General features: G+C 42.4%; 1 protein-coding gene across 10 annotated transcripts in view; it reads left to right on the top strand.

Annotated features, from left to right (window-relative positions):
* The window catches only part of NF1 (neurofibromin 1), a 393,675-nt gene that overhangs the window by 70,688 nt on the left and 306,578 nt on the right, over positions 1-16,409 (top strand). For all 10 annotated transcript variants that reach the window (XM_033922537.1, XM_033922541.1, XM_033922536.1 and 7 more), the window contains exons 6-10: positions 3,055-3,122; positions 3,314-3,389; positions 3,635-3,792; positions 7,650-7,823; positions 11,620-11,748. In XM_033922537.1, the coding sequence (XP_033778428.1) occupies positions 3,055-3,122; positions 3,314-3,389; positions 3,635-3,792; positions 7,650-7,823; positions 11,620-11,748 (605 nt within the window). The remainder of the gene's footprint in view (positions 1-3,054; positions 3,123-3,313; positions 3,390-3,634; positions 3,793-7,649; positions 7,824-11,619; positions 11,749-16,409) is intronic.

Raw genomic sequence — 16,409 nt, 5'->3', positions numbered from 1 at the left:
TCATTCCAAAACTTCATTTCAAATGAGAGATTTGCTTCATGCTCAGTCATGCCATGTAGGTATTTAAATGTCTCTATATCTCCCCTCTCCCGCCTTTCCTCCAAAGTACACATATTGAGATTTTTCAGTCTGTCTCCATATGCCTTATGAAGATCACTGACCATTTTAGTAGCCTTCCTCTGGACCAACTCCATCCTGTTTATATCTTTTTGAAGGTGCGGCCTCCAGAATTGTACACAATATTCTAAATGAGGTCTCACCAGAGCCTTACTGGCCATACTTCTCCCTATGCACCCTAGCATCATTCTAGCTTTTCCCATCGCCTTTTAAATCTGTTCGGCCATCTTTAGGTCATCACATATCATCACACCCAAGTCCCGTTCCTCTTTCATGCATCTCTTGCCAGGCAGTAGTCAGGCTTATGACAGACATTGTTTTTGTGCATGTGAATTTTTCAGAGTAATTTCAGACATGTAGAGTGGTACTTTATTTCAGTTGTTGTTTTGTATATGTAAGATTGTATAACAAACTTGTTGTCTGCCTTTTATTTGTATTTTATGTAAACCACTTTTGATGCCTTACAGGCCATTGGAGTGGTTTATCAAATGTTAATAATGATAAAAATAAAATGAGCTGCCTTCATTGGTAGGAAGAAAGGAGATATGAAAAAGTATCAGACAGGAACGTCTTTCCCCTCTAGGAGATAAGATCATCCTAGCAGCAATACATTGCAGATTTTGGGAGTAATTATAAAAATCATTTATTTGCATAATGTAGAGGTTCATGTACAGAATCAGTTATCTTTTATTTGGGTTTGCTGAAACTGCCTTTTTCACAGTGTAAGTCAAGGAGGTGTACTGTTGCATTTCAAAGGAAGGCGATCAGTTGTACAACAGGATCAAACATATACCATAGTGATTGGCTGCAGGTTTCCTTCAGCTAGAAAATTGCTCTTTGTAGCCCATCAAAAGCAAGGTTTAAAAATATAGGTATTTAGAGCTATTTTAAATTTTTTAAAAGACATAATGTATCATTTTTGTAAACCGCTTAGAACCTCATGGTATTAGCGGTATATAAGAATTATATTAAATTAAATCTCTGAGCTTAGATAGAGGGGCAGCCCAGTCCATAAAAATGGAAATAAATAAAAGGCACTTTTTCTGGTAGATTTCTAGTAAGCTTGGGAAGGACATGGAAGAACTAGTCTATGGCCTGAACTATGTGTGTAAACTGTGCAACCTGTAAATGGATTTGTTTACCAGAACTGAGTAAAGGTATTCTAGGTGGTGAGGTTGAGGAGAGGTTAGTATTTATGTGCATACCTTATAAAATCTGCATACAAAGTAAACCAGGAAATTTGTGCTTATTTCTGTGGGGCAATTTTCAAATGGAAGAAATATGCATCCTTTCTCTTGAGTTCTGCACTAGACAACCTGTTTCCCTCCCTGTTCTAGATTTGAAGTACAGTGGTACCTTGGTTTACGAGCATAATTCGTTCCAGAAGCATGCTCGTAATCCAAAGTACTCGTATATCAAAGCAACTTTCCCCATAGGCCATAATGGCAATGCTGATGATTCGTTCCAGAACCCAAAAGGTGCGAGGGGTGGCCCAGGGGTCTGTACCTGCCGGGTTAGGGTCTGTCCGCCAGCCGCTAAAGAACCCCGCAGTGCTGCTTCAGGGAATGCCTCGTCTGTGTGCCAGCCGCTAAAGAACCCCTGAGCCCACACAGCGCCGCTTCAGGGGGATTCCTCATCCGTCCGCCGGCCAGCCTTCCACTCTGGGTGACTTCTCCATGTTGGAGAGCCTCTATCTGAGCCCACGCAGCTGAGTGCCTCCCACCTGCACGTTCCATATGATCACGCACAATGTCGATGATTGATGTTGTGCGTGATCATACGGAACGTGCAGGTGGGAAGCACTCGGCTGCCGTGGGCTCAGATAGAGGCTCTCCAACATGCGGAAGACACCCAGAGTGGCCGGCTGGCCGGCGGACGGATGAGGAATCCCCCTGCAGGAGCTGTAAGTGCTCGTTTATCGGGGCAGTGCTCGGTTTGCGAGACAAAAGTTTGCTGAGTGTTTTGTTCGTCTTGCAAAACACTCGCAAACCGAGGTTCCACTGTATATGAAATGGGCTACGGGGAAGTCTTTTTGTCAATGGTGGAGGGAGTTAAGGTGCTGGCATTGTATGTTTTGGTGAACTTCAACCTTAAAAAAACAAAGACAAAAACATTTTGCTTTAATTTCAGATAGTTGTCATTTTTACACTTTTTCTGTTTTTTAAATATGGGATGAAAATAAACCTTGTGGTAGGAGAAGTGTCCAGGCAAAGACCAATATTTATTTTCAGATTCTTCAAAATAATGTCTTCTAAACAACAGTTGACAGTAAATATTTTATGATGTAGTCAGTTAGGCAAGAGCATTATGCAAGTGGTAGAACTTGGAGAATATGCTCTTGCCTAGGAACTTTGGTCCTGATTCTATAAAGTCCACCTAAAGTTAGGTGCCAATATCGATGCCTGACTTAATTGGTCAGTAGGCTTAATCAGTGCCAATATTGACACTCAACACTTGAATTTAATTGCAAGATAGATGACTAACTCAAAACCCTTGATTCTATAAAAAGTAGGCGCCTATCCCAAAGCATCTACACTAAAAGTGGGCATAGTTTGGAGCGGATCATGGGCATGTGTTCAAATTATGCGCCTCTTTGTGAATCAGGTGCCATTAGGCTCTGATATTGGCGCTTAATTTTAGGCATAGAAAACTTTGGCATTAATTTGGGATGTCTAAATGTTAGGATGCTGAGTGCCACCTAAGCATGATTCTACAGTATAATGGGTGCTGAAATTTTATAGAATCAGTGCTGATAACAGTGTCTAACTTTAGGCGGGCTTTATAGAATCAAGGCCTTTGTGTCTGTGTAGCAGTGTATTAATCTGCATTGTTTATTCATTGTACATTTGATGTTGGGTTGTTTACATGATCCCAGCAAAAATAAATAAACCGTACACAGCTTTTGTCTGATACAGACTTTTTATTACATTTTTCCAGAAGCAGCATTTAAATTCAAAGCGCTCAAGAAAGTTGCTCAGTTGGGAGTTATAAACAGTCTTGAAAAAGTATGTATATTTATTTACTGTTTTTTGTGATTCCTCACCTATAGAAATTACCTACTTGATTTTCTTGACAAAAGAAGTCAGGAAAATAATTCTTCTTCGTAATTGGGGGAAAAAATCCATCCAGATTGTTTAGATTTCTTCATTGTGACAAGCTACAGCTGTGATTAGTGTTTTTCTGTGATTTTAAACAGGCATTTTGGAACTGGGTAGAAAATTATCCAGATGAATTTACAAAGTTGTATCAAAGACCGCAGACTGATATGGCTGGTAAGGAATAACAAATTATCTTTTACTCTGTACAGTGATTTGACTTAATTTTTTTGTATAAACAGTACTGCTGTATTGTAGGCTATAACCCTTTAATAACATACAGCCATCTTTGGGAGGCTATACACCAAATTAGTTTGTTTTATAGCTGGTCAGTTGCTGAATTTTTTTGTTTCCTCTGGAATTGTGCATAGTTGGATAAATGGTTTGCCAAGTGACATCATTTGCTTTTCTTCCTTACATAGATTGTGCAGAGAAGTTGTTTGACCAGGTGGACAGTTTTGCTGAAAGCACGAAACGCAAAGCGGCGGTATGGCCACTTCAGATCATTCTTCTTGTCTTGTGTCCTGAAATCATCCAAGAAATATCCAAAGATGTAGTGGACGACAGCAAAATAAACAAGGTGTGCCATGTGTAAATTCAAATTTTTAAAATTCCATTTATTAATTGTATATATTATTTATTTAAAAACTTGTACCCTGCTTAAACCTAAGCATATTTATGGGATACATAATAGGAAATGCAAATAAAAAAAAAAAAAGATTATACTGGTCAATAATTCAGCCTGTGGTTGTTAGTGTTTTTAGCTGCTGAATTAAGTCTGGATATTCAGTGCTTGGCCATGTCTGGGCACTGGCATTGAATATCTATGTCAGTGTTGCTATCTGGTCATTCATTACCTGTAGCATGGTGCCCAAGTAGCATGGCACATAACGTTAAGAAAGTCTTTTAACTATCTTAAATTGCCTTTGCTTTGCCGCAGCAGTCAAAGGAGATATTCAGCAGTACTGCCTGGTTAAATGCCACTGAATATTCCTTATCCTAGGACAAGCAGGCAGCATATTCTCTCACATGTGGGTGACATCCATGGAGCCTAGTACAGATAGTGCAAAAGTGTACTGTCACTTTAAAAGACTGAAAAGTCTCAAGACTGCCTGTACCGTGCATGTGGTGGTGCCTTCCTGCCCAATATCGACTCGTGGGACCATCAGATCTCAGTTTTCTCTAGAGCTGAGAAGCTGTGTTTTTGGAGTCTCTCCAAATGCACAAAACTTTGTGATTTTTCAGTGCCTTCCCATCCATTTTTCATTTATTTTCTTCATAATTTAATATTTTATTGTTTTATCTTTCTGATTAAAAGTTTTTGATTTTTGACCAATTCTTTGTTTTGGGCTTTCAGGCTCATCCTCTTTTTGACAGTGGTCACAGGGTAGGCTTCAATATTTGTCTCAAGTGGTGACACTGGATGGTTCACCGATCAACTTTGAGGAACTTCGAGAGCAGTATCACTTGCCGGTCTCGGACTGGTACGCTCACAGACAGTTGCATCACTATTTGACTGAGTTGACCCCGTCAGTATTATCGGAGGAAGTTCAGGAAAAGTTGACAGAGGCGGTCTGCCTAACAGCACAAGTCCCTATACCATTGAAATTTCACCATAAGTTTCTTCAGGAGCTATCAGGTGACTTGGACATAAATGGACTTTGGACTAGAGAGTTGCACGGGGACAGAAATCCCACCCGTCCCCACCAAAGTCCCACCCGTCCCCCACCCATCCCCGTGAGGACTCCCACCCGTCCCCGTGAGGAATCCCCTCCGTCCCTATCCGTCCCCGTGAGGAATCCCCTCCGTCCCCGTGAGGAATCCCCTCCGTCCCCGCCCATCCCTATAAACTTCAGAAATAGTTATTTCATTTAATTATGCTACTGAATTAAAGGCTCTGGTAGAAACCCATTTACAAATAAGCAAAAAGACTGTAAGAAGGTAATTTAGATTCGCGGCTACAGGGCAGGGAGGATTGTCGGACCGGGGCTGTTGTCGGTCGGTCGGTCGGGGAAGCGCCACAAAAGTAAGGGGACCTGGCCGGCTGTGCTGCATCCGGGGCGGACCGCCCCCTCCCTTGGTAGCCACTCGAACCGCGAGGCTACTCTCCGTCTCCTTACCTGCCCTGCCTGCAGCACAGAGCCGAACGGAAGTCTTCCCGCTGTGCTGCAAGCAGAGCAGGTAGAGAGAAGAAGAGTCGCGCGACTGAGTATATCCAGCCCCGCAGGAACCCCGCGACCCTCGGAGGCGTCCCCATGGGATCCCCGCGACCCTAGGGGGTGTACCCACGAGATTCCCATGACCCTAGGGGGCGTCCCCACGGAATCCCCGTGACCCGAAGGGGGAACCCGCGGGATGCCCGCGGGATTCCCGTCGTCCCCGTTCCGCTCTCTACTTTGGACTTAAATGTTACTATCACAGATGACATGATCAAGAAAGGTATCTCCCTTGGCAATAAATTCATCTCTCAAGCCGTAGAGAAAGAAAGGAATTACAAATTTTTCCTGCATGCATTTTGCGCACCAAATAGGGCTTACAAAATGGGTGTTTGTGCAGGACATTGTTGTGCCAAGTGTGCTCATCCTCAGGCCAGTCTTGGCCATATATTTTGGTCATGTCCCCATATCTCTTGTTTTTGGACGCGCCTCATGTCATATGTTGCGCATTTATGGGGCTGTTCTTGGCGACTCCATCCAAATTTTTTATTCACACTGCAAGTCCGATTTCATCCTGCTCGTCCTGGCTGTTCAGCATTTCTTCGGAAAACTATACTGATGGGCCAGAAAAGCATTTTGTCGCAATGGCTCTCACCACAGCCTCCTACCATTGCTCACTGGAGATCCCTCAAGTATTACTGGAGCGACAGGACATTGCTGATTTGAACTCTCGTGCGGGACATTTATTTCAACTATGTTGGACACCCTTCAGCACCACACTCACACCATACGTTAAACGACAACTTTGGGGCTTCTAATTTTTTTTTTTTTTAATTTGTGCTCTTGCTTATACTCCTACAGATTTCCTTTATTTAGTTATCTGCTGCTGCTGCTCCCAGGTAGGGTGGCTGGGTTGCAGGGGTTGGGAGGGGTTTGGGGATGGTTTTGAATTTGTGTATTGTTGAGAAGTGGATTATTTTCTTGCATTGTGTTGTTGTATTTTACTCCATGTACAAATTTCAATAAAAATGATTTAAACATAACATGTGACAGCGTAGAACCATGAGAAGTGACTGTAAAGAGTAGATTTAGGAGCAACTTAAAAGAATCAGCACTTCACAAAGAGAGTGATGGGTGCAAAATCACTAAGATACCAGCACAGATCTGCAACTTTCTAGGAGTATGTCAAATGGGCATCCTAAATGAGCCATGCAAGAACAATAATGACAAAACAGCTTGCTTTATACTGTACAGTTTTGGAAGATTTTTCTATATAATCCTGTTTTATATCCTCATTGGCCTCTTCAAAACCAGCCTTCCACAAATTCAATCCTCTCCCCCGATGACCGGCACTATTTTTCAACACAAGCCCTTCTTCCCTGATGACTGGCGCTGCTGTCTTCAACTGCCCAGCTGGTATTACACGTTCCTTTCTGGTGCTCAAAGAAACTGACACCAAGGTTCCAGGCTGGTGCAGGACCTTGAACTTCTTTGCATGCTCAAGCTTGCCGGCATCTGCTCTCTTGAGATTCTCTGAGAGGGCGGGAGCTGGCAGGCCTTGAGCATACATAGAAGCTCAAGGCCCCGCACCGGCCCGGAACCTTAATGTCAGCTTCTTTGAATGCAAGAGTGATATGTGTGATGCCGACTGGGGATGGGGGGGCGACAGCTGTGCTGGTCATCAGAGGAGAAGGATTTGTGGATGAAATTAGCATCTGTCATTGGGAAAGGGTTGAGTTTGTTGAGAATGGTAGTGTTAGTCATCGGGGGAGAGGGGGGTGTTGAGGATAGAAATGCCAGGCAATGGGGACAGCAGCATTGCTGATCATTGAGTCAGGTCAGGTGGACAAAAGTGATGGTTATCAATTGGGGACTCAAATATAAACAGAGACTCCCATTTTTGGGCCTTTATTTTGGTCCAAAAATCTCAGTTTATATTTGAGTACCTGTATATACGGTCGTTTCAGTGAGATTTGCAGTTAAGAACTTAATTCAGAAGCAATGGAATAACCAAATCATTGCAGAGAATATAAATGGAAAGGAATCTAATTTTCCAGGACTATTGATCACACTGTGCTGGATGGAGAGAGAGTGTTGATATTTTATGTAGTTATTTCTACATTGATTATGATCATGTTTGTCTTAAGTGGTGGTTGTGACCAAGTTTTGTGGTCTGGCCCTAAGATTTCATGATTCTCAGAACAGTTTTTTAAAAAAAATTCATGGCTCTAAAATATGTTGATTAATAATATTGTTTTGTTATTATATTTCAATTTTATAGAAGTTATTTCTGGAAAACCTCAGAAAGGCATTAGCTGTGCATGGTGGTAGCCGACAGTTGACTGACAGTGCTGTTATAGCTTGTGTTAAGCTCTGCAAAGCATCTACCTACATAAACTGGGAAGATCACTCTGTCATTTTCCACCTTGTACAATCCATGGTGATAGATCTAAAGGTAGGTACACAGATCATCAATAGTTTTTAAGTACTACTTTTTCTCTCCAAGTGTATATGTGAGGTGCCAGGTAGCAGTCATTTATTTTTCTGCTTCATTTCATGTAGAAAAAAGTTCATTTTGGTTACAGACAGTGATGTCATTTTGTGATCTGCTCTAGGGCTTCATGTAAGGAAGTAAATGAAAAGAGGTTGGTTCTTGCTCTCTGCTACTCATTTGTAGCTCAGGTATTTAATTCCCCAGTGCTATAGCAGCTGCATTAAAACTTTGACCTCTGAAGACCCTGAGAGCAGGTATCACTTCCTTGGCTGTATATTGCTCTTGTATGAGGCTTACTAAGTACACTAATTTGTCTCACAAAGCGTTGTTCCAAGATTAATTTTTAAAACCAATAGGAAAAAATATTTTTTCACTCAGAGAATAGTTAAGCTCTGGAACACATTGACAGAGGATGTGGTAAGAGAACATAAGAACATAATCAGTGCCTCTGCTGGGTCAGACCAGAGGTCCATCATGTCCAGCAGTCCGCTCACATGGCGGCCCATCTAATCCTTTCTTAAAACCCAATACCGTACTCTGTCCTACCACGCTCTCTGGAAGCACATTCCAGGTGTCCACCACCCTCTGGATGAAGAAGAACCTCCTAGCATTGGTTCTGAATCTGCCTCCTCTTAATTTATCCAAATGCCCTCTCGTTCTTGTAGTTTTTGAAAGTTTGAAGAATCTGTCCCTCTCCACTTTCTCTATCCCCTTCATGATCTTGTAAGTCTCTATCATGTCCCCTCTAAGCCTCTGCTTTTCCAGGGAAAAAAGCCCCAGTTTCTCCAATCTTTCAGCATATGAAAGGTTTTCCATACCTTTTATCAATCTCGTCGCTCTTTTCTGAACCCTCTTGAGTATCGCTGGCGCACCATCACCCGATACAGCGGCAGAATAACTTCTTTAGTTCTGGCTGTAATACCTTTCTTGATAATACATAACATTCTATTCGCCTTCTTAGAAGCCGCTGCGCACTGTGCCGACGGTTTCATTGTCTTGTCTACCAGTACCCCCAAGTCCTTCTCTAGGCTACTTTCTCCCATTACCAGCCCTCCCATCATGTAGTTGTACTTCGGATTTCTGTTTCCTACATGCAGGACTTTACATTTCTCTACATTGAACTTCATCTGCCCTCTCGTCGCCCACTCCCCTAGTTTGTTCAGGTCCCTTTGTAAATCTTCGCAGTCCTCTTTAGTCCTAGCCCCATTAAATAGTTTGGTGTCGTCTGTGAATTTTATTACTTCGCACTTCGTCCCTGTTTCTAGATCATTTATAAATACAGTGGTACCTTGGATTACGAGCATAATCCGTTCCAGGAGCATGCTTGTTATCAAAGCGAGTTTCCCCATAGAAAATAATTGAAACTCGCTTTGATACGTTTCCCCCCCCCCCGATAACCGGCATCGCTTCCCACCCCGCTCGCAAAAGCCCCCTCGCTCCAACTGGCACCCCCCCTCCGTGCGAACCGACCTCCTCGCCTGAACAACTTAAACTTACCCCCCCCCCCCTGTCTAGTGCAGGCACAGATCGTGTGCTTAGAAGATCTTCTGGCTTCCGGCTTCTGCCTGCCTGCCTGCCTTGAGCATGCATCTGTGCATGCTCAAGGACTTCTAATTCTCCCTCTCGCCGAGAATTAGAAGTCCTTGAGCATGCGCAGATGCATGCTCAAGGCAGGCAGTCAGGCAGAAGCCGGAAGATCTTCTAGGCACACGATCTGTACCTGCGCTAGACAGGGGGAGGGAGGGGGGGTGTAAGTTTAAGTTGTTCGGGCAGTGGGGCTGGTTCGCGCGGGGGGGGGGGCAGTTGGAGCGAGGGGGAGCGATGCCGGTTATTGGGGGGGTGGTGCTCGCAAATCGAGTCAACACTCGATTTTCGAGTCAAAAGTTTGCTGAGTGTTTTGCTCGTCTTGCAAAACACTTGCAAAACGGGTTACTCGCAAACCGAGGTTTGACTGTACATTGAATAGCAGCGGTCCAAGCACCCGACCCCTGCGGAACACCACTCATGATCCTCCTCCAGTCCGAGTAATGGCCCTTCACTCCTACCCTCTGCTTCCTTCCCGCCAACCAATTCCTGATCCATCTGTTTAAGTCTCCTTCCACCCCATGGTTCTTCAGTTTCTGAAGTAGGCATTCATGGGGTACCTTATCAAAGGTTTTTTGGAAGTCTAAGTATACGATGTCTAAGGGGACCCCTTTGTCCATCCATTTGTTAATTCCTTCGAAGAAGTGCAAAAAGTTCGTCAGGCACGATCTTCCCTTGCAGAAGCCATGTTGGCTTGTTGTCATAAGTTTATTCCTTTCTAGATGCTCCTTGATGCTATCTTTTATCAGTGCTTCTGCCATTTTCCCTGGAACCAAGGTCAGACTTACCGGTCTCTAGTTCCCCGGGTCACCTCTTGATCCCTTTTTAAAGATGGGCGTAACATTGGCTATCTTCCTATCCTCCGGGATCACGCAGAGCAGTTAATGTAGCTGGTTTTAAAAAAGGTTTGGACATTCTTGTTAACTTATTTGATTTATTTCGCTCTACTCTTTAAAATCTTGGATCCAATTATTGAGGACTAGTGTGCGACCAAATTAGTTTATTTACTTTATGTATTTTTAATTTAAATTTAACTGTGTATTTCAAGTTTGGGAACTCAGTTTATTTGTTTTTGACCGCACTTTGCTGTAGAAGATGTTTATGCTTGGTAAATATTAAAAATTTTATTTAAAAAAAAAAAAAGGTTTGGACAAGTTCCTGGAGGAGAAGTCCATAGTTTGCTGTTGAGACAGACAAGGGATGGTAGCATGGAGCGCTGCTACTATTTGGGTCTTTGCCAGGTACTTGTGACTTGGATTGGCCTCTGGAAAGACAGGATACTGGGCTAGATGGATCATTGGTCTGACCTAGTAAGGCTGTTCTTATGGTTCTTATGTTCATCATTAATAGCCACACCAAATGATATTCATAGACTAATACTGTCAGAAACCAAGTGCTATACACTTTTTAGTCTGTGAAAACGGTAAAGACCTCAGTGTTTCCCAGGATAAAACCTGTGAAACTGACTATGCCAATAATGCTATTGACATAGAGAAATACATCCTTGGTCTTATATTCTACCGTTGCACATTCTCTTATTTATCTTTTTAACTTTTATATCAAATCTGATCAAATCATATAGAAATCATATAGAAATATCCCATATTTCTATATGATTTCTATATGATTTGATCAGATTTGAAATTGTTCAAGAGCGGCATATTGATACCGCTAAAACTGCAGCTGCGGTGGTTTTGCGCTGTCAGAAGGAAACAAGATAAGTGCTCACTTTCTTATAAAACTATAAAAGCCAGTAAAAAGTTAAAAAGTAAATGACAGCAAAAAAGTTAAAAAGATAAATAAGAGAATGTGTAACGGTAGAATATAAGACCAAGGATGTATTTCTCTATGTCAATAGCATTATTAGCATAGTCAGTTTCACAGGTTTTATCCTGGGAAACACTGAGGTCTTTACCGTTTTCACAGACTAAAAAGTGTATAGCACTTGGTTTCTGACAGTATTAGTCTATGAATATCATTTGGTGTGGCTATTAATTTTGAAGATATTCTGCTTGTATCGTGAATATCTTATGTTCATCAAACAGGGGCTGTTGAACCTAAATAAAAGACAATTTTTAAAAAAATGTGAGGCTCTTAAACACTGCAGTAACATGGCATATCCAGCTAAGCTACTCCTCTGGTATTCATTTCTATTATTGTGTTTTGTTGACAGAATTTACTATTCAATCCAAGCAAACCTTTCTCTAAAGGTGCGGGCAACCAGAATGCAGATGTGGATCTAATGATCGACTGTTTAGTTTCATGTTTTCGCATCAACCCCCACAATAACCAGCACTTTAAGGTGAGTACATGGATCATCTCTTCCTTACACTCCACATAACATTTTATTTTCTTCCCAGTTACGAATATTTCCATACCTACCTACCTTTTTCTGTAGTGACAGGAGTATTTGTCTTTTGTGCACAGGTGCCTCCATTAAGGAGGTTTGGATATGAAGTGAGTGATCCAGTTGTGTTGGTTAGGCTTTGTTTCATTTCATCACAACCACAGAAACATTTAAAGAAAATATTCCATGGAGACAAAAAATCCTCATGTAATGACAAACATCATACCAAAAAATAAAATAAAATTTGTTATTGCCTTTAACATGGTTATGATCTTTTGTTGATTTATTTACAAATTTATTTTTTTTAACATATTAGGCAAGGTTGTTTAGACTAAGGAAACCATATGGGGTAATTTTATAACAGGGCACTGGGTGCTTATTTTATAAAGGCACATGGACGGCTATGTACCTTTATAAAATAGGCATCCAGAACTCTCTGTAACAGTATACAAATTCTCATGCACAAATTTGTTCCAATGAAAGAATAATAGATATATGTGCATGTATATTTTATAAATATGTAGGTACATCACAATCCCAACCAAATTCCATTTCTGGAATTGTCTGCATATACAGTGGTACCTTGGATTACGAGCATAATCCGTTCCAGGAGCATGCTCGTAATCCAAAATGCTCGTTTATCAAAGCGAGTTTCCCCATAGGAAATAATGGAAACTCGCTTTGATACGTTCCTACCCCCCCCCCCCCCGAGGCCAGCAGCACTGCTCCCCCCTCGCTCGCAAAGACCCCCCCGCCCGAACAACTTAAACTTACCCCCCCCCCCCGGTCTGGCACCGGCACACAGGCACAGATCATGCCGGTGCCTAGAAGATCTTCCGGCTTCTGCCTGCCTTGAGCATGCGCAGATGCATGCTCAAGGCAGGCAGAAGCCGGAAGATCTTCTAGGCAGTGCCGGTGCCAGACGGGGGGGGAGGGGGTTAAATTTAAGTTGTTCGGGCGGGGGGGGTGCCGGTTGGAGCGGGAGGGCCTTTGCGAGCGGGGGGGAGCGATGCCGATTATCGGGGGGGGGGGGGGGTGCTCGCAAATCCAGTCAATACTCGGTTTGCGAGTCAAAAGTTTGCTGAGTGTTTTGCTCGTCTTGCAAAACACTCACAAACTGGGTTACTCGCAAACCGAGGTTTGGCTGTAGTAAACTCCCTTGAGGTTGAGATGTGAGAAGGCACCTTGGCGCTTATCCTCAAGCCTGGATGTACCTTCAGTCAGCCAAGATAGAAATAATCTCAGAAGTCCCATCATGACTATTTTGATGAGTGTGACATGGACCAGTCATGGGAGTCTGAGGAAGATCCTAGGTATCGATCAGAGCAAGGGTTGTTTGGTGTACCATTTGACCCGTTGACACCTGAGCCTATTTCTTTCAGCTGTTTTTTTAAGGAAATGGCAGTGGCCCTTCCTTTAAGTTGAAAATTAAGGATGAACCTTGGGCCGAGTTAATTAAGGACCTGGAATTTGATGCTCTGCCTAGAGATGCTGTGACAGTTCTGTTGTGCAAGATACTCTGGAATTCACAGATGAAGAATTGGAAGACCCCTCTCTCTGTTTTACCAAAGAAGGTGGATACCATGTATTGAATCCAGAAAGCTCCCAGATTTGAGAAAGGCCCAGTTGCTGCACCACTCTCTGGTGGTCAAATCCACTCTTAAAAGAGCTAGGGGTTCCAGGTCTCATGCATTGGTGCCTCCAGGCAGAAAAGCTTGGACACTAGATTCTTTTGTGAGAAAGGTTTATCAGATCTCAATGCTGGTCTCCCATAGTATATTGGACTTTGCAGACACTCTCCCACAGGAGCAGGCTGTTGAGCATCACCAGCTGACCAAGAAGCAGGAGGAGTGTCAAATATTTGACAAGGGGTGCATATGTTTATTTATGTATTTATTACATTTTTTATTCCACCTGCATCCTAAGCAGATTTCAATATAAATGTATATATTGTGTCAAGACTTTCCAATTTAGGTGTGGAGATACACAGACTCTGATGGCTGGCAGACTATGAAAGGCTAGAGGGAGGAATAGACTTTGGTATTAACACCTGGTACAATGCTAATTATATTCTTTTGATAGAATACCAGTATTCTAAGAGTCCTGATTTGAATCAATTATATCAGTGAGCTAGCTTCATAGTAATTGCCTCGTTTTAAATCTGAGATCAGAGTGACCTGGATTACTGGTTGTTCCACTTGGCCTTCTCTTGCACCTCTGCACTTTGGTCATCCACTGCTTGAGTCCTTCAAGTATCTTGGTGTTACCCTTGATTGAAATTTGGATCACTATTATGGAACAGGCCTCAGAGGTGGTTTCCCCTGCTTTTGACAGTTTTGATATTTGTGGTATACTCGTATTCTGGATAGAGCTTCCCAAGTTAATATATTTTATGCACTTGTGATGTCTCCCCTTGATTATTGCAATTTAATTTATGAAGGCCTCCCTCTAAATTTAATCAGTTCAAAATATTTATTTAAGTTTTCTGTAAACGTAGACTGAAATTTTTTTTGCAAATCAGAACTATACGGCGCAGGATCTGGAGCCGGGACAAAATAATTTTTTTGCAAATCATAAAATTAAATCTAATTGGGTGCCTCCAGGCCCCATTGATCCGGTTATAGTTACATTTCAGCGTATGGTTCTATGTGAAGTGGAGGAAATAGAATCTAGGTCACATTCTAATATTATAATCTTTCTGCAGAACAATGTTTGGCCCTACATGAATTAAAATCTGATTTGTCCCTTGTGATTACACTTGCTGACAAAGGGGGAGCGGTTTTATTTTTGGATAAGGATGAATATGATAGGGAAGCCTTTCGACAGTTCTCTGATAGTGAATATTATTTAGAACAGTGGTTCTTAACCTGGGTTCGACCGAACCCCAGGGGTTCGGTGAGTCAGTCTCGCGGGTTTGGCGGAGGTCAAAACACACCTCCGACTCATATAGCGCTTCGGTCACGTACAATCATCTATCAGTTATTCAGTGATTTTGATCAAGACTGATCGTGTACTCGGTTTCTTGATCTATCAATCTGTAACTAACGTCTTATATACATCAATCAATTCCTGATCAAAATTTGTGATTTAACTGATAGATGATTGAACATGACCGAAGAGCTTATGATTCGTGATGATACGCCCCGCTTGTCCATAATTGGCTGCAGGTGATCACGCAACATTGCTTGGCCTATCTGTGCTGCAGGGGATTTGATGCGCACAGTAGTCGAATTGTAACTGTTGTGATGGTACGTCGTGTGATACCTATCTTAATATTTTAATCCCTTACTAACTATGTCGAGCAAAATACGAAAGTGGTCGGACGAATATTTACAATATGGATTCACATGTATAATGGAACGTGAAGGGAGTCAGCGTCCTAATTGCATGATTTGCAATGCCAAGTTGAGTAATTCTAGCTCCGGCAAAACTAAGGGAACACTTCCTTAAGCTGCACGGAGATGGAAAATACAAGAACACAACACTCGCTGAATTCAAGGTGAAGAGAGCAAGATTTGATGAAGAGGCTACTCTGCCTGTTCTCGGCTTTGTACCCATCAACAAACCGATCCTCACAGCATCGTACGAAGTTGCTTACCTGATCGCAAAGCAGGGCAAACCACACACCATTGGTGAAACACTCATAAAACCAGTTGAAGATGGCGAATATCATGCTGGGAAAAGCGGCTGAAGTTCAGTTATCTGAAATTCCTCTTTCAAATGACATCATCAGCAACAGAATAGAGGACATGAGCAAAGACATCTTGGCTCAAGTAGTTGCAGATCTGATTTCAAGCCCGGCAAAATTCAGCCTTCAACTCGACGAGACCACAGACGTTTCCAATCTAAGCCAGCTTGCAGTATTCGTGCGCTATGTGAAAGACGACGTGATAAAGGAAGATTTTTTATTTTGTAAGCCTCTAAGGCAACTGATGTGAAGAAACTTATGGATGACTTCTTCAAAGATAATAATCTTTCGTGGGATATGGTTTCTGCAGTTTGTTCGGACGGAGCTCCAGCCATGCTCGGAAGAAAGTCCGGTTTTGGTGCTCTAGTGAATGCCGATGCACCACACATCATTGTTACGCATTGCAAGTTTTAAAAATTGTTGTGGAATGCGTGAACTATGTGCGAAATAATGCTCTGAAGCACTGCATCTTCAAGGAGCTGTGTAAAGAAATGGGATCTGAATTCAAGGTAATTCTGTACCATTCTAACGTTCGGTGGTTATCCCGGGGAAAGGTGCTGAATCGTGTTTTGGCCATGCATGTGGAATTAGCTCTGTTTTTGCAAGAGCAGCAACATTGTCATGCAGATTGCTTCAAAAATTCTGAGTTCATTCTCATTTTAGCGTACATGGCTGATATCTTTGCAGCTCTCAATCATCTCAATAAGCAGATGCAGGGTGCTGGAGTCAACATCATCGAAGCGGAAGAAAACCTGAAAGCTTTTCAAAAAAAGCTACCATTATGGAAACGACGAACAGAAAACGATAACTTCGCAAACTTTCCCCTGCTAGACAACTGTGTAAGTAAGATCAAAGATGTATCTGGAATCGGAGACATTTCTGTACCCGCGGAACTGAAGCAAACTATTGCCACGCACTTAGATGAGCT

This window comes from Geotrypetes seraphini, chromosome 15 (assembly GCF_902459505.1).
Source record: "Geotrypetes seraphini chromosome 15, aGeoSer1.1, whole genome shotgun sequence".
In the NCBI taxonomy this organism is placed as follows: Eukaryota; Metazoa; Chordata; class Amphibia; order Gymnophiona; family Dermophiidae; genus Geotrypetes; species Geotrypetes seraphini.
Note: the sequence above shows the minus strand (reverse complement) of the source record. Positions and strands in the feature narration are given on the sequence as shown.